The sequence below is a fragment of the Fimicolochytrium jonesii genome (genome assembly GCF_025526975.1).
Source record: "Fimicolochytrium jonesii strain JEL569 chromosome Unknown EV422scaffold_2, whole genome shotgun sequence".
NCBI classification, from domain to species: Eukaryota; Fungi; Chytridiomycota; class Chytridiomycetes; order Spizellomycetales; family Powellomycetaceae; genus Fimicolochytrium; species Fimicolochytrium jonesii.
This window is the reverse complement of record NW_026515669.1, coordinates 1,585,634-1,610,720: the sequence shown is the minus strand read 5'-3', so window position 1 is coordinate 1,610,720 and position 25,087 is coordinate 1,585,634. Positions and strand designations below refer to the sequence as shown.

Below are 25,087 nucleotides of genomic sequence, written 5' to 3'. Positions count from 1 at the left end.
CGCGGTCGCGGCGTTGAGGGCGCGCGCTGGGAAGGCCCGGAGGATACTGGTTGCTATTACCGGCGGTCTTGATGGAAAGGTCGCGCATGCGGGCAGTCAAGTCATCCGGACCAGACGCTGCCGGAGCCGCCGAAGTCGTCGGGGCCGAAGCTTGCGGCGCTGGTTGCAAGACCCGTGGAGCGGGCTGTGCGCGAGGTACCGAAGGACGCTGGTTCCGCGCATTTGAGGGATACTGGTTGTTGGTGCCCGGGATGTTCGTAGCCGTCGGTGCGGGGTACGATGGACGAGTCGACGCCTGATACGGCACGTTTGGCGCTGAGTATGCGTCCTTGCGTTCGGCGTAATCGGCGCAAGCCCGAATCAACTCCTCGATTGGAAGCTGGTTGAAGTTCGGCAAACCAAGCGCGTGCGCCAGCGTAGCACTATCGCCTAGACCGCGGATAAAAGCTCGAGCAATTGGGTCCGGGTGAGTTCCGTAGCGACCGTTGCAATGTGTTTATTGAGGTATTCGAGTTCGTAAACTAATGACAAGAATAGGCTGCCGTACTGACGAATGGTTTGCCCCGGAGCGCGCTGGAAGGTTGAGATGCGGTCGGCGAGGAGCGACGGGTCGCGGTCGACCGACGAGGCGCATTCTAAAACCATATCGGTACGAACGTGGTTCCAATCTTGGGTGTTGCCTTGATACGACGTAAACCATGTCCAAGTGAGCTGGTCTTTGTCATCAATCGCCTTAGACAGCCAACGGAAGCGGTCCTTTTCTTGAACGCCGCAAGAGTCAGCGAGCTTGTCGAAGGTGCGGAGCCATTGCAAGATTCGTGACGAGTCCTGATGATATTTATTGCCTTCGTATTTGGGCAGGCCTTTGTTGAGTGACGCTTGTGAATTGGTTGTCTGCGGGGTGCGCTGAAGTTGTTCGAGGGTGCGGAACATCAACGTGACGAGATCCTGTTGACTAACGGCGCCATCTAGAGGGGCAGCGGCTACAGGTGCCGAAGGTATAGCACCAGCGCGATGCGGAGGACGAGAAGTAGGGTTGTTCGAGGGCGCCGACTGAGGACGAGTCGCCGCATGCGGGCCGGCATGGTAGCGATCACGCGAGAGATGCCAAACAGTGGCAGTTTTGACGACGTTCGCAAATTCACGGAGGGCGAATTGCGCGGGATGAGCGTCGAGTGCGAACTTGAGGGATTGGACGTAGACTCGATCAAGGGTACCGTCCGCTAAGCCTTCACATACTGAATCGAAGCTAATGCCCATATCGGTACAGAATTGAAGCAAGCCGACAAGGACTTCTGCATCGACATGCGAAATGGCGCCATACAATCCGATCTTTACACCCGCATGCTCGATTTGTGAGCGGGCAAGGAAGGCGTCGATGCGCGCGCGCGCGGACTCCGTAGCGCAGGCGCAAGCGGAGTGGCCGTCGCTGCTGTCGTGCTCGCTGAGTTCATTGTCTTCTTGGGTGTCGCTAAAAAGAGGACGAGTGTCACGCCAATCGTTGCTTCCGAAGAAGGCGGGAGTGCCAGGGAACGCCATTGGATATTCTCGACGGACGGTTACGAAAAGTACGGTTTCTGTGTTGTTGCGAGTGCCCAAATCCAGGCTGCACCTCAAGCTGGGCTTTTCTCACGGGACGACGACGTGTATGAATGGATCGTTGCGGAGAGTGGTCCAATCAATGGATACTCAGCGGGAATGGATAGCCGGGACGATGATGCCTAGGAAGCCCTCGTCAGATTGGTGGATTGTTGTCGGGAACTGATGGATGGATGGATGCCGGGGATCGCCGCCGGTAACTAAGGAAATCGCTATAGCCACGCGGAAAGTGGCGGGAATGGCGTGGAATGCTCAAAACGGTACACCAAGTATGGACGAAACGGAAGAACGGATACTCTTCTTTGTTGCGGTTGTAGCGACGGTGTGGGTGTCCCCAAAACACCTACTTCCCAATTCTCCACCAGAATGAGGTAGGCAGGGATATATAGATGTATTATGGGTAAAGAAGAAAAGAGAAAGCCGGCGCAGTCGCGCGCGGATATGTACAAGTAGAAAAATACGACAACAAGTCATGTGACTGGGGATATAAACTAGCTAGTGGGGTAGGGTTACCGCAGGGAGTTAGGGTTGCGGCAATATGACCTGTTTCCTCACCGCACCACAGCGTCGTCCATAACATCACCCCCTCCTTTAGCCACGGCGTCCGGATGTTGTCTTGATGTTGGCAGGCTTTGGTCGGGGTTTGTCGGGGTACTTTTGGTGGAACTGCAAGCTCTTGACAGCGGGCAAGGTGTTCCACTGGCTCCCATGTGTTCTCCGAGCTTGGCCATCCCTGCCACTTGATGAGGTACTGAAGGTGCGTGCGTCGAATACGGGAGTCAAGAATGTCTTCCACAATCCATTCCTCCTGTCCTTCGACTTCTTCTGGTGGGGTGGGTTCTGGCTCAGTTCGCTCCGGAATGGTGAAACGTGGTTCAAGAAGGGAGACATGGAAGACGTTGTGAATTTTGTAGGATGGGGGAAGCTTGAGGGGATATGTGACCGAGTTGATCTTCTCCGTGATTGTGAAGGGGCCAATCTTACGGTGATCAAGTTTCTGGGAAGGTCGGAGAGTCTTGAGATTCCGCTGTAAGAGCCAGACACTGTCCCCGGGTTTCATGTCTGGGCCAGGTGCCCTCTTAGCATCGGCAAAGCGCTTCATGCGTCCTTGGGCCTCCTTGAGCTCAGTGGCAAGCTGTTCATGGATTTCCTTGAGATGGTTGGCACGAGCTTCGGCTGCAGGATTAAGGGCTTCGGTTGTGGTGGCGGAAGCCAGACTGAATCGAGGATGGAACCCATAGTTGGCGTAGAAGGGGGTTGTCTGGGTGGCGGAGTGGATGGTGTTATTGTAAGAGAACTCAGCAGAAGACAAGAGTTCCTTCCAGTTATCTTGTTGATAGTTGCAAAAGCAGCGAAGGTATTGCTCAAGAATCTGATTGGTCCGCTCGGTTTGTCCATCGCTCTGGGGATGGAACGCCGATGAGAGGTTGACCTTGGTTCCCAGGAGAGCCAAGAGACGTTTCCAGAAGTGGGAGTTGAACTGTGGGCCACGGTCAGATACAATATCGTCGGGGAGTCCATGGAGCCGGATGACATGGTGCCAGATCAGATCTGCAGTTGACTCAGCGGTGGCGGTTTTCCTGCACGGTACAAAGTGCGCCATCTTGGTGAACCGGCAGATGACAACGAGCACAGAATCAACCCCATCACTGGCGGGTAGATCCGTGATGAAGTCCATGGAAATTGACCCCCAGGGGCGGTCAGGGACCTGCAGGGGTTGGAGGAGTCCGTAGGGCTTGTGTCTGCTGGTCTTGGCTTGAGCACATACATCGCAGGACCTGATGTAGGACTTGACAAAACGCCACTGGCTAGGCCACCAGTAGTTGCGTGAGATGAGCTCCAGGGTCTTTGACATGCCGTAGTGTCCTGCCAAACGCGTGTCATGCATGTCCCGGCAGATCCCAGCACGGAGCTTGTTGGTGGGGACGTAGACAAGGTTGTCGTACAGCAGAACCCCATTTTCCTCGGAGAATCGCTTTATCCGTTCTTGGTCTTCTTGAGATTGCTGGGCAATGGGGGCCCTAAGCTGTCGCCGGATGGTTTGCGCAAACACATCGGATGCCAGGACAGCTTTGATTTGGTCAAGGAGCGAGGAGTCCAGTGGGGTCAGATAAGTGGCGGCCAGGCGGAGGTGGTCAGGGGTGAGGATCGTGGTTTCCTGGGAGCGGAATGCTTCTTCCCCCTCCCTTAGCTCGTATTCAGAGCGACGAGAGAGGGCGTCAGCTTGGTGTTGCTGGGTACCAGGGCGGTATGTGATGACAAAGTCGAAATCAGCAAAGAAGATTGACCAGCGGGATTGGCGGCGGTTGAGGGTACGGGTAGTCATGAAGTACTGGAGGTTCTTGTGGTCACAGTAAACGATGACCTTGTGGCGGGCACCAATGAGGTGGTGTCGCCATTGAGCAAATGAGTCTTGGATAGCCAGGAGTTGCTTGTCGTAGATCTCATAGTTGATTTCCTCAGGAGTAAATTTGCGGGAGTGAAAGGCCACGGGGTGGAGTTGATCTGTGTCAGTCGGGTTGAAGGAGGACGGCGCCAAGGGCAAAGTCGGAGGCATCGGATTCGACAATGAAGGGCTTGTCAGGGTCGGGGTGAGTCAGGATAGGTGCGGAGGTGAAGGCTTTCTTGAGGGTTTCAAAAGCTAGGTGTGCAGCGTGGGTCCATTTGAATGGCAAGTCTTTGCGAGTGAGCGTGGTCAGGGGTGCAACGATCGCAGAGTACCCTTTGATGAATCGCCGGTAGAAGTTGGCAAAACCAAGGAAGCGCTGGATGCCTTTGACATTCGTCGGGGGTTCCCATTCGGTAATGGCAGCCGTCTTCTTTGGGTCCATGGAAATGCCTTGCTGGGAGATGATAAACCCCAGGAACTCAACAGAGTCACGGTTGAATTCGCATTTTTCCGGTTTCGCATACAGCCCGTGCTGGCGGAGTCGTGAGAGCACCTCTCGGACGTGATTGGGGTGGTCTTCTGGGTTTTTTGAGAAGATCAGAATGTCGTCAAGGTAGACCACAACAAAAACGTCGAGAATGTCACGGAATATGTCAGTTCATGAGGTGTTGGAATACTCCAGGGGCATTGGTGAGCCCAAACGGCATGACATTATACTCGAATAGGCCGTAGCGACATCGGAACGCTGTCTTCCATTCATCCCCTGGCCGGATCCGAAGAAGGTTGTAGGCTCCCCGGAGGTCAATCTTGGTGAGCCGGCGTGCCCCTCGAAGACGATCCATGATGCTGTTAATCAAGGGCAAGGGATAGCGATTCTTGATGGTGATATTGTTGAGTCCACGATAGTCGACGCACAGACGGAGGGAACCGTCCTTTTTCTTGACAAAGAGGACTGGGGCACCGGCGGGAGACTTGGAGTGCTTGATGAACCCCTTAGCCAGGTTCTCTTCAAGGTAGTCACAGAGTGCCTGCATTTCAGGCTCGCTGAGACTATAGATCGGGCCGAACGGTGGCTGTTTGCCCTCTTCTAAGTCGATGGGACAGTCGTAGGGTCAGTGCTCTGGGAGGGTATCCGCGTTCTTCTTGGTGAAGACGTCCGCAAAATCTTGGTATTCTTCAGGAATGATGGCCTTCGGATCTTTTGGAGGAGTGGTCGCCAGGGCTTGGGAATCTGACTTGGTCGGATTGGCGTAGGCAATGAATGCCTGGTCATGCCTTGCCGCCACACGGAAGGCTGGGGCGCTGATAAACGATACGTGGATCGGTGTGGATACTGGGTCCAGTGTGTTGGGTGTCTGGGCTAGGGAGACTGAAATCTCGTCTTGATGGATACGGATCAGAGGTTCAGGGGTTCTTGAGGGCTTCGGGCTAGGTTCTGTTGGCAGGGCATCCCAGGAGGCGTATTGTCCAAAACCGCAATGGCAGCGGACGCAAAGAGTGCGAGTCTTCCAGTGTAGCTCCACATCATGGAGCTCAAACCAGGGAAGCCCCAGGATGATTGGCGCATGCGGGGAACATGTCACATGGAATACCACCTCCTCAAAATGGTCGTTGACCCACATGCCCAAAGGTTGGGTGTGATGGGTAATGGAGCCCGCATGGCTGGGACGTCCGTCAACCAGTTCAAGCGCAATGGGGTCCTCCTTCTTGACAAGTGGGATGCGGTGCTTGCGGGCATAACTTTCGTCGATGAAGCACGACATCGCACCGGTGTCAAGTAGTGCTGAAAGCTGAACTGGAGCTCGCTGGGCCAATATCTGCAGGGTAACAGGGTACTCGAATGGTGAGGATGGGCCCAAGATCCGCATGGGTGAGGGTATCTCAGATCGGAGATTGACATTGTTGGTGGTCAGGAGAAGGGTGTTGCTGGAGATGCCAGGATCGGTGCAAGGTTTTGTGGCTTCTCCCTTGGCAGTACTTGCGTGGTGAGAAGGCCCAGGACAGGTGTTGCCCAGCTGCTCGGCCTTTACTGCAGCTGGACTTGGGCAAAATCCTGGATGGGTGCAGGTTCCTTAACCGCGACATTCGCCGTGCGTATCTTGTTTGGGCAGAGTTTGGCTATGTGGCCAGGTTTACCACAATAGAGGCAAAGTTTGTTTGTGATGCGGTGTTGGCGCTCTAGCGGTGTGAGGGGTCCTCGCGGACGAGCGGCGTCAATGACCATAGGGTCGTCTGGGCGGTTGTCGGGGCTCATGAGGGTGGGGCTAGTGGTAACTGGCACATATGGCTGTCGGTTCCTGCTTCGCTCTAGATGGCGCTCAAACAATCGGTTGTCACATTGGATGGCCTGTTCCATCACGGTGTCGATTGAGGCAGTAGGGGGCATCGTGAGCATTAAGTCCTTGACGTCTTCTTTGAGGCCGCGACGGAAGGTGGCAATCAATGCCTGGTCATTCCACGACACATCGCATTGCAGCTGTCGGAATTCAGCTACATACTCTGTTGCTGCACGGGTTTGTCGAAGGTTCTGGAGCTTGTTTTCGGACGTGCGGATCCTGTCGCTGTCTCCAAAGACTGCTTGCATTTGCTGGATGAAATCATCCAGGTTCGTAAGGGAATGATGGTCTTGTTCGACAAGGGGCGCCAGCCAGGCCTGGGCGGTGCCAGTGAGGTAGGTGCCAATAGTTCGTATCTTGGTCTGATCGTTGGGGTAGCGCCTGGGTTGGAGGGCGAACATAAGCCGGATCTGGTTGAGGAACCCACGGAACTTGCTTCGGGTGCCATCAAATTTGTCTGGGAGACTGATTTTGGGTTCGGGGGCGTGAGTGGCAGGGGCAGTGGTCTGGGTTTGCGCTAGTTCGGCTTGTAGGGTGGTATTCTGCGCTCGAAGTTCGTCAATCGCATTGCACATGGCTTGCCAGGCTTCGGCCGTGAGGGGAAGGGCGTCGGACATGGTGATTTGGCGTGGAGGCACAGTGGCTGGGGGTTGTTGAGCAGATCAAACTGTTAAGAATGGGCGGAGCCGACGGAAATAGAGGCGACTTGTGGTGCAGGTTGTTGACAGGTAATGGTATTCAGACCGAAACAAGAACTAGAACAAGACTAGGAAGAACTGGTGTTGATCTGCTGGGGGATCAGGAAGTGGGGAGCTCAGGGGAGGCGGCTATTTATGCTTTTCTGGGAAGGCTGGGGAAGCGTGGGGAAGCAGAAGGGTGCGGAATGAGAGGGAAGCCAAGAGAAGCGCCAAGGGTGGGGGAAGCATAGAAACAGAAGACTGGGGATGGGGTGGCTACGCTGAGGCTGTGGGCGGGTACGTGGGGAAGTATGAAGAAGGGTTTGTAAGCGCCGAGTGTTGGGAGGTGGGGCTACGTGCGGCTGAGTGGAGAAATGAAGGCAGTGGCAGGTGTGGGGTAGCGCGGCTGCGTGCGGCTGCGAGGTTTGGCAGATGTCAGGTTTTGACAGGGAATTGACATTGACTGACTGTTGGGATGCTGTCATGAGGTAAGCGCATGGTATGGACGCGTCGTCCATAACACTCTGTTTCCTCCCCAGGATGAGCCGCTTGCATACAGCCTTGCGGTGGACGCAATGCCATATTTAGGTGAGTTAGTATATTTCTGGCCCCCCCCTCCCCGCGGGTTCCTCTTTTGTCTAATCATGGTCCGCACCTGCCTCGCCTCATCACAGGTGCCTATTGTGAGCTCTCACGCCTCTATGAGCACCATGGAATGCGGCTGTTTTCCGCTATCCCGCTGCGCAAATCTCGAATCCAGTCATCTGTTCGGCTCGACACGAAGATCCCAACCACTCATATCCTGGCCTTGGGCTGCCATCGCATGGGGAAACTCACCGATCAACGCAAGCGGGAGCTGTGGGGGCAGTTTCTCAACGTGAATGTAAGTCTCTATCCCTCTGCACTTATTTCACTCACCTCACCTTGCTGAATGACGGATTGCAGGACAAGGTCTTCAAGGATCGAAAGAAGCTTGGTCTCAAATTTGATGTGTCAATCAGCACAAACGGGTATTCCGCTACCATCCACTTCAAGAAGCCAGGGCTCAAGTACGGCCATCGCGCCCAGAAGCGCAGCAAAGCCCAAATGCAGGAAGAAGTCAAGCAGCTGTATTTTGAGCACCACATCGCCAAACTACGGGAGGCTCCAAACATTGTCAGCATTGATCCGGGCAAGCGTGACCTCTTGTTCTGTCGAGACATCAAGAAGGAGCGGCCATTTCGGTAAGTTTCAGCTGATTACTACTGCCCTGCTGTCCCCGCTATCCCGCTGTCCCCGCTATCCCGCTATCCCGCTGTCGCCGCTGTCGCCGCTGTCCCCACTATCCCGCTGTCGCCGCTGTGTGCCCAGACTGCCACGGGCGTGTGAAGAAAAACATCCGACGCCGGCTGTCATCTCGGCTGTGGCAAGCTAGAAAGGGAAGAATGGAATACGTCCATGGATTGGTGGGTTGCCCCAACCCCGAATGTATCAACCAAGACTGGACGCCATTTGAGATTCCTGGAAGACGACCACTACGACTACGGATGAGAGTGCACAATCGGGACGTCCTGAGCACCAAGAATTTCCTCTCGATTGTGCGTTCGGTGGTGTTTGGCAATGGCCGCAGACCAGACGTATTCTCCCGTAACCGTAGGTAGTCTAGAATCCTCACCCCATCCCATTTTCCGTGGTGGTTATCTGCCATCCACATCATTGTACCTCTGCCTGAGGCGTCGCCGATGATGGCAACTTGTGGTAAGAGACGCGTCAAGTCAGGCTCGACAGCACAGCAAGACCCTGTTGCTTTCCCCATCTGGACTGTGCATCGCAAAGGATTACGGCAAAGCGGGTCGTTGAGTTTGCAAATCTCAACGGTGTGGCTCCTACTTCCCAGCATTTGACAGGTATCTCGAAGTCCTTGCGGTCAATAGAATCTTCCGGTTCGCGAATCGGCTCTCCTCGCGTCAAAGCAAGAGCAAGTCCATCTTTGGGTGGTCTTAACGCTGCTGTGAACTTGGACTAGTCACCTCTCTCCTTTTCAGCAACGTCGCTATGGATGTCGGACAGCTATCCAGACTAGTGGTCCGCCCGCCTCTGCCTAGAGGTGTGGATGAGGCCGATTTGCTCATAGCCTGCGAAGAGTTCGAGGACTTCACACAAATATTCTGGTTCCCACACTTCCATCTCATATGCTTCACCTCGCACGCCAACGCCGTTCGTGCTCTGGGGACACTCAACCTGAAACTTAATGCTCGTGTCAAGCTGCATTGGGATAAGTGGTCGTTTGCGAACCCGAAGAACGGCCCGTTTCCCATCGCTTCGGTTGCCGTCGAGTCGCCATATGTCTATATACCTCGAAACTTTCTGCCAGTTTCGGTCGTAAAGAAGATAGCGCAGCGACAACCAGGATATGATCAAGGGAGAGCTTTTCCTCGTGGGAACGTTGTCAAATTTAAGTCAACTCACGACGCTTTTAGCTTCATCGATTACCTCACTTCGAAAACAAATTTGCTGCCTTACTTTGTCGATCGGTACGGGAATCCCACGGAACCGATCTCGAAATTGGACGACTTTGGGGACTATCTGGCGGAGCAAAACGGCAAAGTGACGAATCCGGATCTCTACAGTAAAGCACGCGGCGTTCGTGTCACCCCCTATGGCGATGAACCGGCTGGTATATGTTGTGATGGAAACCACTCAAATGGTCAAGACAGAAGTCGTAACGATTTTGATTCCCAAATAGTTCTCATGCATCTCTTATCATCATTCTGGGGCTGGCAGCGGGTGGATCTCTTGTCCGAAATAGAATGCATCGCTACGTTTTCCGATCCGCCCTCGGCCAGGCGCTTTTTTCGTTATATCGAGGTATGGGACCGACGAAGGCCCGCTTTCACCGCTTACATCAGTCCCTTTCCTCAAATCGTTTCCTCTGTGCAGGGTTATACCCCAGCCACAGCCGAGATGGTGTCGCCACCCGAACGAGCCCCTTTCAAAATGGCGGATGCCAACCCCTCTGCCGCCATACAGGTCGATCTTAAGGAGACGATGTTGTTCAATACCAATTTTGGAAAGAAACGATCCACGGAATGGCTTGGCTCGTACGAGAATGCGAAGGAGATAACGTATAGCCGCTTCGAAGATGGCACCAGCATAGCATATGCGGAATTCAAGACAATCGAAGCTGCTCAGTTTGCAGCGGAACATATCAACTTAACGACAAACTTGGAAGCTTCCTTTGTCGACGTGAGCGCGGGACGACGTTCGGAACCGCCAGCTGGGGACTACGTTCAGGAATGTGCACCCCCGAAAAGCACTGAGCCGCAGACTGGGAACTACGCCTTATCATCGCGTGGGCTTGATAGCCATGCGTCGTTGGGCAGCATCCGAAGCGAGGCTTCTTGTTCGGCGATCTCCGACAGCCCTTTCACGTCTTCTCTCAGGACCGCAGCCTCAGCCGCTGAAAAGAGCCCACGCGGGATCACTCAACATTGACGTCCTTGCCGATTCTCCGGATCGAGACATCCTGTTCAGCGATATCAGGCAACGCTATCACATCTTCTCTTAGTACTGCAGCCTGAGAAGCTGGATCAGGCTCGTGTGGAATCGGTCACCTCTGAAGTGCTAGAAATTGGCGCAGCATAAGTAGACCGGCGTATTTGGGTTTCGTATGTATGTTATGTGAGCAATGTACAATTTGTAGCAGTCGTTACAGAAACGGATGCCTTTGGAGATGTATGGTAATATGTACAGAGGCCTCATCCATTCCTCTGTGTTACGCTCACCTGTCGGGCGCTGGCTTGCATCTGAACGTGCTCTCCGGGGCACTGTAATACGTAAAATGGGAATACATTCTGTCTTGACCAGATGCTCATCTTTGGCTCCGAGAGGACAATGGAAAAAGATTTGGTGAAGTTGAGAACAAAAGGTCACCGATATGAAAAGGCTCAAAATTGCAGATTATTACAAGCGAAAATGAAAGAAGATACAAAGCCAGCGAATCGGAAGGGAATGACAATGATACGCCCGCGGCCCAGGCATTGTGAACAGATAGGCAAATACGGGGATTCCCTCCAGCTCAAGGCAATGTTTCCAGCCAGCTTTCGACACGCTTAGCAACCTCAGAATTGGATGGCAATACCTCGTGCAACAACTCCCGAAGCACGTGCTTGTCGTTGGAGACGTTGGCATGCTCCAGAATACCGCCAGAGAGGTCCTCAGACCTCGGGGTGGCGTCGTCGCGATGCGCGATCTTCTCCGTCTCCTCTTTCTCAATGAGGCCATGGAGGAGCTTTCCAAACACCTTATCGTCATCGACGGCGGATTTCAGCCCGAGGAACCAGTCGAGCTGGCCGATGCTGGAGGCGATTTGCTCGCGGATGGCGTATTGGCCGGAATGTGTGGAGGAGGTGGGGGATGGTGGGCGGACAGGTGCGATGACAGGCGCTGCGGATTGCAATGATGGACTCGTGGAGAGGATCTCGCCGGTGCCTTCTTCTGCCGCAGCGGTGCTTTTGCTGGCAGTGTCTTTCCGCAACTGCTGGATGCCGGCGACCTGAGCAAACCCGGTCGACAACTGGATATCACTCTCCAGGTACGTCTCGATGCGTTCGGCCCACTCGTCGTCGTTCATTTCCTCCCGTGGTGTGACGAGCAGAGCTTTGAAGCGGCCGTACTGGTCGCCAAGCTTGCGCTTTATCTTGTTGAATAGTTCAGGAGCGGCAAGCTCGAGTCGCAGGATGCGCGCACGGGCATCACTGACGCCTCGAATCGGCGCTTCGAATCGGCCAAGGTATTCCTCATCGTCCGAATCCATAATCTCGGACGTGGAAATGACCATAGCGTCGACGACTTCACGGAACATCTGACGCAGGCGCCGCGAGCCCGAGAGGAAGCGATGTGTAATCAACGCTTCCCACTTGTCGTCGGCGATGTGTTCTCGGGGAGCGTAGAGTGCTCGGAGGAAGCGATGGTATTCGTCACGAGATGTGAGTTGCTTCCTCAGCAGGTTAAAGAAGAGTGGGTGGTCCGTTTCCAAGTCCCTCGTAGCCGAAGGGTCGGCACGGGCCTTCACTTCGATCTTGGACGCTGGTCCTTGAGCCTGGGTAGGTGCTGGACGCGATGAGAAGTCGACCTTGACGGCAGGCTCAAAGATACTGGTCTCCGGCTCCGGTTTATCTTCATCCACGTCAAGTTCGTAGAGGGCAATCTCGCGAAGCTGGCTGAGAAGCGACTTGGATCGTGCGAGATACCGCAGCATCTCGCGTTCCCACTCCTGGTCAGACATGGTCGAAGCAGGACTGTAAAACGCACTGAGGAAGTGGGAGTATTCCGTCTCATCCTCCGCTGCAATGGCTTTCTTGACATTGGCAAAGAATTGCGGATCTGAGAGAGATGGGTGTGAGTTCTCATATACAGGATAAAGGCGGTCAACAACACAGAGCATTGACGCTTACAATCATTCTCAAGCCGCTGCATGATCTCCGGGGCTTCCCGCATCTTGACGACCGTGTCAAGCCATTCAGGCTTCTCGAAGGTATCGTCTTCCTCATCATATAGATCGCTATCCTCGTCTTCACTTTCTTCCGCAACTTCCTCGTGCATGTCATAGCCAACTAGTTCTTTGAGCATTGCAAACAAGCTTGGGTTGTTGCCCATGTGGTCTCCGATCGTGTGCATCCAAGTCAAGTCATCCATCTCTTCTCGAGATGTCAACAGCACGTCTTCCAGCTCGATCCACCGATCGTCATCCGCACAACAGCTATTACGAATGTTCTCGAAGAGTTCGGGGTTCCTTGCCATCAGTTCCCGCATTTCGCCGGGCCTGTCCATCATGGCCACATGCAAGTCGTAGGCGATGTAGTGTCCGTTCAAGCACACCTCGTTCTGTTCCTGCTCAGGGATGGCGGCCGGAGCGGTGGCATCAAATGCGAAAGACTTGTCGGCGGGTCCAGCGGGGCTCATCGGGGTTGGGGATCTGCATTCGGAGATGGAAAGGAAAGGAGACTCACGCAGGTCGACCGCAGCTGGGGTGGGAGGATAGTGAAGGATGGTTGGCATATCTTCATCCGAGCCCGCATTCTGTACCTCTCGTGTTTCGAATTTCACTTTGCTGCTGGAACGACGGACGAAGGGTTTGCCCGTCTCAGCAGCGGCTGCGGCAGATGTCGGAGTGAACGCCTCATCCACATCATGCGGGGTGTGATCGTCTTCTCGTATGCCAAATGCTTCCTTGAACTCCTCGTACAGCTCCGGCTGCGGCTCGAGAAGCGTTTTGATGGCCAAAAGCCATTCTGCGTCGCCAAGGGCAGAGACGGGAGTAGTCAAGAGAGCTCGAAGCGCACTGTAGGTCGACTTGGGGGCCTGCTCGGAAAGACGCGAGGATCCGCTCGAAGGCCGCGACGAGTTGAAAAAGCTAAGATCCTTGAGCATGCGCATGGCTTTCTTGTCGGAATCCGCACCGGCTTCGTCAAACGTCTTTTTTGCGTGCTCAAGGAACTGGCATTGACGAAATGCGTTGGTGGTGAGCGCGTTTATACGCCAGGTGTGGAAGTTCACCGCCAAAGGCGACGTCGCGACGTCCATTACTGACAACTTCCTGCGAGGCGACGAAACCGCCTGCAAGTGAACATCGTTAGATTTTGTCGGGCTCGTCGCGACGTTTAAAGGGACGGAAATGGCAGCATGGTTCTTGTGCCCACGCACATTGAACGGTGCGGAGATGTCTAACGCTTCGGTCATTGCGATACTGGTTGTTTAGGCGACGCTATGAGGTAGTGATGAAGAGTGAGCTAAACCGGGATATCACTCGCAAGTGCAACTCGTGCAGGCAAACACTCTGGAGAAGACCTTGCAAGTGGCAAGTCCGCCTGAAGAGCTCTTCACTCACCAGAAAGGTTTCGAACCGTAGAAAGTTGTCAGGACCGATCGGAAAGAGACGAGAATCGTACCCGACGAGAATGTGTGGACGTGGTTGCAACTTGAATCGAAGACTTTGGGGAGGGAAGGCGGTATGCACAGATAGGTCAGGTTGCGACACCGAACCGAGTATGCGTATGTGGGATAAAGTTTCGTTCAACGAGTGGAAAAGGAACACCAAATGGTGATAACGCTCGGAAAGACGAGACAGCCGTTTGCTGCTGGTGCTGCTTGCTGCTTGCGCCGAGTGGATGTATGTATTGCGAGTGAGGAAACACCTGGCAAGTATTATTGGACGGATACCGTGCGGATCTTGCAAGTGAGGCTTTCCTATCTTTGCGTAGCGGGTGGATCAAGAATCCTACGTACGATTTTATCCTTTTTGCACGGAAATATCGATACGCAGGGAGCGGTGTCCTTTTCCCCACCTTCATGAGCCAGTTATGATGCTGCATGGATGATTGCATGCAGTTCTCATCAATCCAGGAATATCCCTCCCTCATCAGCGGGTAAGCAAGAAGGGAGAGGGAAGGACTCTGCGTTCCCCCCCCCCCCCCCCCCCCCATCCCTGATTCGCGGTGACGGTGACGTGTGGATGGGGCGCGTGACAGGCGTCTTCCCTCGAAGTTCCCGACGCGTTGAGCTGCCAAGTGAGAGTTGTGGATCTACAGACTTTATGATGTCATCTATATTCGAGCAACGCACGTGATTCAGCGCCTCCGAGCCGTCGCACATTTATTGGGTGCTTTGTCATCTGCGTTTTACTTTTGCCGTCCTCTTACGTACTATCAATGGAAGTTTCGGATGGACTATTGACATTTGCATATATATATGTACATACAACCGATTGACAACAACACAAGGGATGAGTTTCTACTGTATTCACAGGGGTGGGGTCAGGCTATAGTAGCCACTGACCCGTAAGAACAGACATATGAACACACCATGCATAAGAACAACAATCCGAACAGAACATCCAACCGTGCGAGTAAGTGTGGCAGTCCACATCATTTGTTTTGCAGCTTCCGATACTCCTCATTGAGCACGCGTTGCTTCTGCATCCGGATATCCATGACGCGATCGCTCGGCTGCTGGGATCTATCTCGACGCCGTGAGCGGGACCGAGATCGAGAGGTGCTCCGTGCGCGCGATTCAGAACGCGAAGCTGCGGTGTCAGGGTGGTCGTGGGACGTCTCTTGACTTCTATCGCGGGTCCGACCTGGTCGACGACCCCTGCGACTGTCATCCGTCGACGACGAGGCGGAACTGGCCGCGGATGAGGATGTGGTGGAAGAGTTGGACGCGAAGCCATACTGAGGCTGGTCGAAATAGATCTGGTATGGCGGTGGTATGCTGAGCATTCCCATCATCGGGTGGTACGGATCCGGAGAGCTTAAGATCGGAGGAGGCGGGTGAGGCATCAGCATCGGAACGCCTGTGGCCGCGTAAGGCGGAACCGGCGATAACATGGAACCTGGCGTAAACAACGCGTTCTCCCACATATCGCGTCGAGCACGCATCGCTTCCCGTGAGCTCGTGGACCCGTTGGGCGAGGGAAGGCGCGAGGCTGATGATGCTTCCGATCTGAAGGAGGACCCCGAAGAGCTGAGGGAGGATGATGTGCCGCTTTCGATATGGAGGCGAAGAACGCGAGGGTCCTGACGGACGGTTGGTGCAGCTGGTCTTGGACCGACGAAGTTGATCAGCGGAACGTCGTCGTTGGCTGTCATCAGGTCGGTTGCAGGAGTGTTGACCCGTGTGTTATCGCTGGGGTTAGAGCCATCCACGCTTGCCGATGGTGTGGACGACTTCACACTGCTGTTTTTATGTTGCTGATAGGCAAATTCGTCAAGGGCGGCTTTGCGAATAAGCTCCCGGTTCACAGACCGACCGGTGTCGACATCATCGTAGATTCGGCCGCCGGGGTTGCGAGGCTTTTGTCTCTCGCGGTGGGCTAAGATGGGCTTTCGGGGTTTGCCTTGAGAATTATACGAGCTGTTCGACGTCGCGGAGGACCCTGAGCTGAAGCCGGAAGGGGGTGCACTGTCTGGTTGATGTACTTGGATGGTTGGGATGTTCTGTGCAGCAAATCGTTCAGGCTGATACGACTTCCCAGCAAATAACGGTACTTCCAGATCTCTCGCAAGCTCTGGTATGTGCGTGATCGTTGGAATGAGAGCGCTTCGCTGCTCATCTGCTGTCAGTCCTCCTTCGCTTCCATTCGAATGAGGCGCGGAGAGTGCTGCTGATGGTTGCGCGGGCTTTGCAGTCTTTCGATCAGGCTCCAATGGCCCTTGCCACGCCTTTGAGACCATGTCCATGAACTTCTCTCGTTGCCCGCTGGCTTCATCTTTCACAAGAGGTGGTTCCTTTATCCCGCCCACGCGCACGGAGCCACCAGGCTTCCTCCATGCCCGCTGAGGCCGTGTTGGGAGATTGCTGTTTTCACTGAAGTCTGTTCCATAGACGAAAATCAGCTTGAAAATCGATATCATATAGGACAATCCTGATTAGGCGTACCTTTAAGCGAGTCCATTTTACTACCGAAGAGATCCCCTTTCGCCTTCTTTTGTCTGCTCCATATGCACCAAACCGCCCCCAACGCAATGCAGATGCAAACCAACACAGGAATCCCAACCACGGCTGCCGTTACGGCTGGCGCCCACGCTCCCATCTCCGAAGACGACGGCCTCAAAGCATTCGCATGCAGCGCCAGCGTATTTTCACACGTAACGACATTGGTGGAGGACGCATCACAGCGCAGACAGCTGGTATTCTCAGCGTTTGCATAGTGTCCATCGGGGCAAGTTAATTCGCTTCCTGCGTCTGTTTCGGGGGTTACGGTGCTAATCGCGGATGAAACATTACTGCCTTGCACGGTCGCCGGAGGGCTGGGTACTCCACTAGAGACCTTTGCAGCTTGCGGAGGAGTAGGGGTCGAGCCGGTGCCTATTGGTGCAGAGGGCGTGGCGAGCGGGGGCAGGGTTGGAATTGCCGGGGCCAAGTCGTTGGCGGGTGTCGGAACGTCGAGAAACAATGGGCTTGCCAGACCAGGATGGGTCGCAAATAGCAGCACTGCTGCTGTTTGAATGGTAAAGGTCACTGGTGATGGAAGAAGCCTTTCGTTAGCATCATGCTAATCTCCAATGCGCGAAATGCACCATGACACGTTACCTTTCCGCGGGCTCCGACGCGTCAACATCGTCGCGAGATTCGTAGCGCGAAATGCGTGGGCAAGATGACAGAAGAACAGGACGGAAGAGTGCCTCCATTCACAGGTGGGTCTGCAATTGTTGTGCTGTAGGACGGAGGCACGGAGAGACGCAGGAAGCCGATGCTTTTTTAAGTAGTCCAAATGAAGATGTCGACGGTGGCGAAGGATCCTGTTGCGCAGCCTCGGTAACTTATGATTCTCGCCGTGTTCACCGTCCTGCGGTAGGTTTCAAGAGAGAGGTCCTACAATGCCGTATACCGGATGAAACTGGATCCGTTGCGTGCTTGCACAAGGAGTCGAGCAAGGCGGGAAAGGATCTACGTTCGCGGAATATATACGTTTTTCTGCTGGTGCAAAACCCAAGGAATCCACTTTTCGGAGGCGAAGGGAAGGAGGAACGAGAGCTTCTGCCACCAGGAGAGGTAGTGATCCCGCCCAAAAAGTAAAACGGACGCAGCCTCAACACGATCGAGTAAATGAAGTACACATCCGCTAACTGGTGGGTATGGTTGGCGGGGACTTTGCAGGAGTCACGGACTTTGTATTGCAAACAACTCAGGGGCGATTGATGTGGATATTGGCAGACCCCATCGTCCCGTACATGTTTGTTTTGATGTGCGTCTTTGGCAAAGAACCCATCGGAGGCGTGTGATGCGGTAATTACGGTCGAGTCCCTTCTGCGGGTCGGGTTCACCGTCCATGGAAGGAAAACGGTTTGGTAATTTTACAGGGGTAAAAAAGGGCTCGCGGGACGCGCTCGTCGCTTATGAGCAGTTCGACGCGTCCCCAAATCGACATTTCTCACACATGCCGCATATATAATCATGGACTCTCGAAGCTATGTTTAAGGCATGATCCCTCTACATCACCAGTTGGAGTCGCCGGCCGCATTGTTTTTCTGCATGTATAGGACATCGGCGGGCAATTACCGTTCAGGTGCAGACCTAGGCGTTGAGGTTGGGAAGGTACGTATTGCAGCAAACACTTTGAAATTGAGATAGGTGTGGACGATGCTGCCGCAGTTCTCTGTCTTTCCCATCTTCTCATTATTCGCTAAGGGAAGAAAGGTACACCAACCTCGCAGCGACAGGTGCCCAAATGATAGTCACAGGTATGTGGAAAAAGCTGATATTAAGAAAAACTAAAAGAAATATACAAATGTCTGCATTATGTAGAAAAAGGGATATGTTACGCCGCGCGATGTCTCTAAATCTACATCAGTGCCTCAGTACAAGGAAGGAAAAATAAGTCCGTGAAGTTTTAGAAGACGAGCACCGCTGCAAGGGCAGCACCAACAATCGGAACGATGGCGGTCAAACCGCCAAGAGTGTAGCCCTCAGAGTTCGCACCCGCGGAAGGCGTAGCGGTAGCAGCCGCAGAAGCAACGGACGTAGCAGTGATAGCGGGGGCGGCAACGGTGTTACCGGCGGCGGTAGCGGTAGCCGTTGGGACAGCAATGGAGGAGATGATCCAGGGGGCGGTTGGAGGAAGGTGGTTGGCGTCGAGGTTGGCGGCTGCACACAGGGCGACGACTTTCGTCTGGTAAGCAACTCCTTCGGCCTCAACCTTGGCGTTCCCTGGGCACTGAGAGTAGCAGTTCCTGAAAGGGACCAGAGTCAGCAATTTGCGAGGCGAATAGCTGGCCACCCTCTTCTTCAGGAAGGTTACGACCCGAAAAATGTTACTTACTTCATGTTCACGGCGAACCTGCATTCACAGTCCGCGTACCAAGTAACGTTAGTCTTCTGCAAGGGGTCGCACGTGCTGGTCGTGGCAATGTTGATGTTGCTCTTGCAAAGGTCGAACTGCAATCCGGGAAAGAAAACGTTAGCATGAGGAACAAGAAATATGGCCGTTGGAAGCAAACATGAAGCGTACCACAGGGCAGTCACCAGCGACGGTAGTAGCGGCAGCCCCAGCGGCAGACGTCGCTTGTGTGGCGGCGCCAGCGACTTGTGTGGCAACGCCAGCGATGGCGGAAGTGGCAACTCCAAAGGCGGAAGTGACTTGACCGGCAACCGATGTGAGCGCAGGGAGAGGGTTTGGCACGCCCGGAATTTGAGCGCCACCGGGGAGAGTGACCTGTGCGCTCGCAGTAGAGATGAAGGCAGCAGCAGCAAGGAACGCGACGTTGTTAAAGGCGACCATGTTTGCAGTGATGTTGGTGGGTTTGATGGTGAGTTTGAGGGCGTGGGAAAATGGGATGGTCGTTGGTGGGGAATGCAATGCTTCGCAGGTGGGGTTGCTTGCTTTTGTATCGATGGTCCCTTTTTGCGCTTTTCCTTTGCAAAATCCAACGTCACCAGTGAGTCCAAACGCGCCGGAACGGGGCTTGGTGCAGGGGTCGTAAGTCCCCATTTGTACGACCACAACAGCGCGTTTTGCTTGGCCTTTTAATATTTACCCCGGCGCTGATATCTCACGTGACGTTGCGCTGACTTGTCGAAGTTCCAAGTTCCTATGACTTAATAGGGCCCGGGGGCTCCTTCGCCGTCCATACATGAGAAGCATCCAGTAAGACAATTCACTAGAGTGGAAGAATGGAGCAATTGGCAATTGGCTTGCATGAGACTCGTGCTTACGAAGACAAGTAATAGATGTATATTGATTGTGACAAAAAAGGAGAACCACAGTAGAACAAAACCGGCAACCATAACCCCCCTACGACCCAAGTCTACTAGTAAGGGGCATTGCTCCCATCAAACAGACGTTGGTAAATCCGTACAAACTCCTTCGCAGTAGCCCTACCCTGCACAGAGTCTTCCGCACCCTCCACCAATGCGCTAAGGAGCGTCCTCAGCTTGTACCCGCAGCGGCTGATGCACTTCTCAAAGATCGGGTCGGATGCACCCCAATCCGCTCCCACAGCGACAGACGCGTTGCTCTGCTCCACAAAACGTTTGAGGCCCATCACGGCCCAGCTGATGGCGAGGAACTCGGCGAGGTTGTTCATGTCGTCGGCTTTCTGCGATGAGAGGGTGACGGTGTTGAGGCGGGATGATTTTGGGGATAAGGTGACGGCCAACCCGTCCGCGAGCCTGCTCAGGGCGGCGACGGCTTTCGCAGCGTCATAGTCTTCGTTGTCGTACTCCATCGCGGTTGTTGCGGCGTAGGTCAACAGGGCCAGCCCAACGGTGCCTTTCAGCTGGTTTTCAGAGATCAGGTGAGCGACGATATTGGTGCCTTCCTGCGTCGAGCCCGAGGCATACAGCGCAATGACCACCAAGGCGGGATGTTTGCGGCTAGCCGACGCGCCAAGGACCTTCTCAACAAGAGTGAGCGCAGCCGATGTGCCGGGCGACGGCAAGGGACGCAGTGCTTGGATGGCGTCGCGTTGATAGATAATTTGACGCATCTGAAGCTTGCCAGCAGCGTCCTTCAGAGATCGTACCGGATCCGCAACGTCGATCCATGCGTCACTCTCGAAAGTCGTGACGAGGTCAGCCTTCTCAACACCTTTAGCCCATTCGAAGTTATCGGTTTTCAGCGCGGCCGAGAACCATTTCGCGGCGCGGGAACGCAGAATGCGGCTGGCGAGGGGAGACTTCACGGTAGTGAGGGCGACGCGCAGACTGACGGCTGCCTGGAAGTGTCCTAACGAGACGAGCTCAGCCGAGTTTGCTGGTATGCGGTTGACCAGGCTCAACGTGTTGAGTGCGAGGTATACGCGATGCGCTGGCGGCAACGATTTCGGTTCTATAGCGGGCATATGGTGGTTAGCAAAGAATCCGGGACATGGGTGTCTTACAGATCAATCACTTACCTCGAAGACTAGCTTCCAAAACGATCAACGACAACTTCGCAACACCGGTCGACGTCTTTCGCGCAGGTAGGTACTGCGATGCAAAGTACCTTGGCAGTTCCAAGATGACTGTCCACCATCCCGCATGCTCCAGTTTCCTGCCTTGTACAGTGCACAACTGTTTATAGCGCTCCTCGTACGGTGCATCACTTACGAGTGCGTGCGCTTCGGCTGACGCATTCGCCATGCGAGAAGTGACACCGGCCCCCAATGACGGGGAGGCCCATCGGAAGACGCGGAACATGCCAAAGATAAGGAAGAAGATCTGAGCGACATGGTAGAGCACGGGAAGTGAGGCGGCAACAAATCCGAGGTTCGCAATGGCTGACGATGTGTTGGGGTTTCCGAACACCTTGGCCATTCCGTGGTGATGGTCCGCGGCGTTGGCGAACGGACTTGGTGCCCAAAGCATGCCGACGCACATGCCGCAGAGAACCATCATCTTCAAGCTTTGACCGTCGTCGCGAGGACTGGCTGGCTCGGGTGATGGAGAGCCAGAGGCTGAGCTCTCTGATGAGATCGGCGCGGTCCTTTCGTCGTTGGAGGAGTGATTGCCAAGGTCGTTCTGCTGCTGCTGATGAGCGAATTGGATGCTGGCGCGCTGCTGATGGGTCTGGAGTGCATCGAACTGGCGAAGGATCTCAGCTCCGCCTAAAGATCGGATGATTTCCCTGAACTTTGCGTTCTGATCCAGGACAATGTCGTTGGAAGACTTCAAGTGCAAGATGTATTCCGTGCTCTTCTTCAAGATCGTCGCTTTGTTGAGCTTCTTAGCAGCGGGAACACCGTCGATGAGTTCGCCTTCGTCCTCGTCTTCGGAGCTGCTTTCGTCTTCAGGACGGTTCCTCTTTGAACCCTTTGCATCCCGAATCTTCGGCCCATTCAATGCGGGAACGACTGATCGCAGTTCGGTGATACGATCGTTGATGTTGTTCCTATATCGACGCTCGATCGCGTTGTGGGCTACTTTCCGCTGGTGCTTCAGGATCTGCGCTGCGAGGAAGTGTTGAGGTGGTTGCACTGGTTTGGCCAGGCGGGGTAAGGGCAGCTTTGCCGGAGGGACCTCTTTCGGGGCATCTGCAAGTGCCGGCAAGATCGCCAGCGGTGGCCCGTAGGATGTGGCGGCTGGCGCAGACACGGGACCATGGTCGGGTGCTACTTCGGAATACAATGTCAAATCAGGCGTTGTTGGTGCCGCACTGAACGCCATCTGGAAGGCGGGTACCATCGCCGGACTCTGTGTTGCGTCTGGGATGGTTCCAGCGGGAAGTGTCATCGGGCTCATCGATGCTGGTGCAGATGTGAGAGCGAAGGCGCTGCCGTCCGGTAAGGGCAGTGCGGACGTCGCAATGGGTTGAAGCATAGGCGCTAATGTGCTCTCAGCACTAGCCGCGATGAACACTGCGGGCTCAACCGAACCCGGGGCCGAGCTGAGTGTACCGTTGATTGTGGCAGGCGCCGACTCTGTCATGGGCTCACCGGTCGCCAGAGTTGGCGATTTGACGGCAGCGCCGGCCTTCGATACGGACTTCGTCCGAGCTTTCCTCTTTGTCTTTGTTTCGTCGTCGCCTTTGCTCGTCTTCTTTTTCTTCGAGGAGCTGGTATCGTTGCTGGCACCCTCCACTGAGCCACCGACACTGTTATCCACTGACGCCTTACGCTTGGACTTTTTCGACTTTGATTTGCCGTCAGCAGACTTCACTGCTACCGATGTTAGTGAAGGTGTGTGAAGATCCATTGGGATCACGCCCGAGGCGTCCAATATCTGTTCAGTGAGCATATTGAAGTCCGTGTCGAGATTCAGCGTGTCGAGGTAGGAGAACGCTGGCGCTGAAAGGGTGGAATGATTGGTAGTCCCGGGGATGGTGGTATAAGTGGCGAAAGGGTCGTGGGAATCCATCGGAGATGCGGCTGGGAATCCATATGGCGATAAGCTGGACGGTACAGATGTGTTCGTCAACAGCGTATGTTGATTAGCTAGCTGATTCGGCGGGAGAACCAGCTGTGGTTGAAATCCACCAAGCTGTGGTGCAAGCTGCTGGTGGGGTTGAAGTTGCTGGCCGGGAGGTCCGAGCTGCGGGAACATAGCGCCAGACATATGCGGGTTCGCAACATAGACCGGCTGGGTGTTCTGCTGCAGCATGACATGGATCTTCCGCTCATAGCGCTCCTCTTGCTCCTGCAGGAGCTGTCGAGTACGAGCATCCTGCTCTGCGAATAGGGTGCGGGCTGCGGCTTGAAAACCCGCCAAGTACGGGTCCAAGTCGGGTTCCGCTGACTGCGTGGGACTCATGACCTTTGGACTCCCTGTTCGACGTTGTTGAACTGCTCGACGACGGCCTCGCCCGTGTGTTCTACTGTCTGGGTTTCGACTGCAACTCCTCTTCGTATCTATCTAGTATCCACTTGGCGATATCCTGGCCAATTGCGGGAACCTTTTGGTGAGGAAGTTTTTACACAGAAATGTTCTTGAATTGCACGAAAGCGGAAGTGGTGCCAAGGCCCGCCCTGTCCTCCTTATCTACTCCGACCCTGGATATCCTTGTGACTTTTAGAGTACAGTATCTCATGCGGTGTGGGCCGCTCTTGCCATGTCGGCTTGTGTCTACTATGGGTCTCGAGAGTCGAGACTCTTCACCCGTTCTCCCCACCGGCCGAAGTGCAGCAACCCGCAGGGCGCGCATCTGCTCACGTCCCGTTTCCAAATTGTCGCGTCGCTGATTGGCTGCAGGCTTGTCATGCCACGGTTCTTGTTACGCGCGGTTATTTAAGCCAAACAGCTATTTCATCCTAACCCTAACCCCCACACTCTGGCCGCATTGGACATGGAGCAAGACTCATTCACAACGGGTCGGCGAGAGGCAACACTCGCCAGCAACGGAACATTCTCAGCCGTCGCCTACTCGCTACCAGCTGGGCGTTCGCTTCCTCGCCAGGAAACCTCTGAGAACTAAGTACCTGAATGCATGAGGAAGTTAGTCGGTGAAGTCTGTGCTAGCTTTTGCTCGCGTGCATGGCCTGTCGGCTCTTCTCAACATCCGCACCATGCCAAAAACGGAGCGCCTTTGCGATGATTTGGAATCCTTTCGCCTCCCGTTTTGAGCTTAGATCTAGAACTTCAAATGGCGAAATGCAGGCCTTGTCAACTTGCAAGTCATGGGCCTTGGGCATACGTGGAGACTCCGAAAGGACGACGATCGGCGGGGGAGGGCTGAGTAAGAGCCGATTCGGGAGTCCGGGAGGGCTTGGGTCTGTCTGGGTTCTGGGACAGCGGGGGCTTGGTGGAAAGGAGAGAAGGGCCGAGATTCATCATACGTCACGCCTATTGTCTTGTCTCGCGCAAGGTTGCGGAGGGCTTGTGAGATCGTGACAGGCGCGTCTGTGAAATTGGCATGACGTATTCAGTCCTGGAGGGCTGCGAGCTCAGGAGCTCTTTATAAAAGGCAGGCCCTCCCAACTTCCCTGTTCAGAACAGAAACGAAAACAGCAACCCCACAAAACGCAAACCCTTTTTCTGAAACCCACCGTCCTCATTACACCCCAAACAAAATCAAAAATGGCCTCCCAAGCAAAGAAGAACGTCGCCAACGCTGAGCTCGACACCGCTCAAGCTGAGGCCAACGCTGCTGCCCAGCTGGCCGGAAACGCCGCCACCCACGCCGGTTCCGCCGCCAAGCTGGCTGCCCAGAACGCAAAGGAGGAGATTGAGGCTGAATGGGAAAAGAAGAAGCCTGGTGAGTTTCCGGATATCGCTTGTTTTCACAGACGGGAGGTGTTTATGGTCAGGGTGGACCTGTCAATAGTACTTCCGCCTACGTAAGTTTTTACGGACATTGACGATCCATCAACGATTGCAGAAATCAAGGCCACCTTCAACCAAGGAAAGGATGCCGACATTGTCGCCGCCGAGGAGGAGAGGAGGAAGTTGGAGGGTTCCGCATGAGCTGCTTATCCGCGAACATCGCTTCCCCACCAGACACAAATCAATTCCTATCATCCCTCATCCTCATAGCCGCACAAACGCAATTTTGGAAACACGAATTCAACCCCCTCCTTGCGCGTGTGCCGTGCTCCCACTTGTTACCCGTCGGCGTGCTACCCCTACCCTGTAATTAAAGCAATAAAAGCAAAAGCAAAAACGACTTGAAATGTTTCCTTTGAATTGGTGCCTTA

At 54.5% G+C, this 25,087-nt stretch overlaps 5 protein-coding genes across 5 annotated transcripts; 1 reads left to right on the top strand and 4 right to left on the bottom strand.

Annotated features, from left to right (window-relative positions):
* Positions 1-8,748: 8,748 nt before the first annotated feature.
* On the top strand, positions 8,749-10,588 carry EV422DRAFT_154846 (uncharacterized protein). The gene is made up of 3 exons (XM_053064914.1): positions 8,749-9,657; positions 9,727-9,848; positions 9,921-10,588. The coding sequence occupies exons 1-3, from the start codon at positions 9,036-9,038 to the stop codon at positions 10,473-10,475; spliced, it is 1,299 nt and encodes a 432-aa protein (XP_052929590.1). The 5' UTR covers positions 8,749-9,035; the 3' UTR covers positions 10,476-10,588.
* Positions 10,589-10,871: 283 nt separating this feature from the next.
* On the bottom strand, positions 10,872-13,924 carry EV422DRAFT_154834 (uncharacterized protein). Its single transcript, XM_053064913.1, has 4 exons — positions 13,870-13,924; positions 13,686-13,746; positions 12,437-13,598; positions 10,872-12,365 (listed from the first exon to the last, which is right to left on the bottom strand). Exons 2-4 carry the CDS (start codon positions 13,719-13,721, stop codon positions 11,059-11,061), a joined length of 2,505 nt encoding a protein of 834 aa, XP_052929589.1. The 5' UTR covers positions 13,722-13,746; positions 13,870-13,924; the 3' UTR covers positions 10,872-11,058.
* An 845-nt stretch (positions 13,925-14,769) lies between these two features.
* Positions 14,770-17,236, bottom strand: EV422DRAFT_154805 (uncharacterized protein). Its single transcript, XM_053064912.1, has 3 exons — positions 17,073-17,236; positions 16,419-17,000; positions 14,770-16,353 (listed from the first exon to the last, which is right to left on the bottom strand). The coding sequence occupies exons 1-3, from the start codon at positions 17,098-17,100 to the stop codon at positions 14,906-14,908; spliced, it is 2,058 nt and encodes a 685-aa protein (XP_052929588.1). The 5' UTR covers positions 17,101-17,236; the 3' UTR covers positions 14,770-14,905.
* A 661-nt stretch (positions 17,237-17,897) lies between these two features.
* Positions 17,898-19,387, bottom strand: EV422DRAFT_515413 (uncharacterized protein). The gene is made up of 4 exons (XM_053069316.1): positions 18,991-19,387; positions 18,802-18,917; positions 18,172-18,712; positions 17,898-18,078 (listed from the first exon to the last, which is right to left on the bottom strand). The coding sequence occupies exons 1-3, from the start codon at positions 19,258-19,260 to the stop codon at positions 18,373-18,375; spliced, it is 726 nt and encodes a 241-aa protein (XP_052929587.1). The 5' UTR covers positions 19,261-19,387; the 3' UTR covers positions 17,898-18,078; positions 18,172-18,372.
* A 275-nt stretch (positions 19,388-19,662) lies between these two features.
* On the bottom strand, positions 19,663-23,541 carry EV422DRAFT_617110 (uncharacterized protein). The gene is made up of 2 exons (XM_053073993.1): positions 20,876-23,541; positions 19,663-20,808 (listed from the first exon to the last, which is right to left on the bottom strand). Exons 1-2 carry the CDS (start codon positions 23,205-23,207, stop codon positions 19,790-19,792), a joined length of 3,351 nt encoding a protein of 1,116 aa, XP_052929586.1. The 5' UTR covers positions 23,208-23,541; the 3' UTR covers positions 19,663-19,789.
* Between the last annotated feature and the right edge of the window lie 1,546 nt (positions 23,542-25,087).

What these genes read in the sequence shown, in the direction of transcription:
- EV422DRAFT_154846 (XM_053064914.1), top strand. Translation starts at nt 9,036, where the DNA reads ATGGATGTCGGACAGCTATCCAGACTAGTGGTCCGCCCGCCTCTGCCT. An exon ending in CTATGGCGATGAACCGGCTG is followed by an intron (nt 9,658 to 9,726) that starts GTATATGTTGTG and finishes ATTCCCAAATAG; the next exon opens with TTCTCATGCATCTCTTATCA. An exon ending in GCTTTTTTCGTTATATCGAG is followed by an intron (nt 9,849 to 9,920) that starts GTATGGGACCGA and finishes TCCTCTGTGCAG; the next exon opens with GGTTATACCCCAGCCACAGC.
- EV422DRAFT_515413 (XM_053069316.1), bottom strand. Translation starts at nt 19,260, where the DNA reads ATGGTCGCCTTTAACAACGTCGCGTTCCTTGCTGCTGCTGCCTTCATC. An exon ending in TCGCTGGTGACTGCCCTGTG is followed by an intron (nt 18,918 to 18,990) that starts GTACGCTTCATG and finishes CCCGGATTGCAG; the next exon opens with TTCGACCTTTGCAAGAGCAA. An exon ending in AGGTTCGCCGTGAACATGAA is followed by an intron (nt 18,713 to 18,801) that starts GTAAGTAACATT and finishes GGTCCCTTTCAG; the next exon opens with GAACTGCTACTCTCAGTGCC.
- EV422DRAFT_154834 (XM_053064913.1), bottom strand. Translation starts at nt 13,721, where the DNA reads ATGACCGAAGCGTTAGACATCTCCGCACCGTTCAAT. An exon ending in ACATCTCCGCACCGTTCAAT is followed by an intron (nt 13,599 to 13,685) that starts GTGCGTGGGCAC and finishes GTTCACTTGCAG; the next exon opens with GCGGTTTCGTCGCCTCGCAG. An exon ending in GCAGCGGCTTGAGAATGATT is followed by an intron (nt 12,366 to 12,436) that starts GTAAGCGTCAAT and finishes CATCTCTCTCAG; the next exon opens with ATCCGCAATTCTTTGCCAAT.
- EV422DRAFT_617110 (XM_053073993.1), bottom strand. Translation starts at nt 23,207, where the DNA reads ATGAGTCCCACGCAGTCAGCGGAACCCGACTTGGACCCGTACTTGGCG. An exon ending in TTTGGAAGCTAGTCTTCGAG is followed by an intron (nt 20,809 to 20,875) that starts GTAAGTGATTGA and finishes TGCCCGCTATAG; the next exon opens with AACCGAAATCGTTGCCGCCA.
- EV422DRAFT_154805 (XM_053064912.1), bottom strand. Translation starts at nt 17,100, where the DNA reads ATGTTGACGCGTCGGAGCCCGCGGAAAG. An exon ending in GCGTCGGAGCCCGCGGAAAG is followed by an intron (nt 17,001 to 17,072) that starts GTAACGTGTCAT and finishes TTCCATCACCAG; the next exon opens with TGACCTTTACCATTCAAACA. An exon ending in TAAAATGGACTCGCTTAAAG is followed by an intron (nt 16,354 to 16,418) that starts GTACGCCTAATC and finishes TCTATGGAACAG; the next exon opens with ACTTCAGTGAAAACAGCAAT.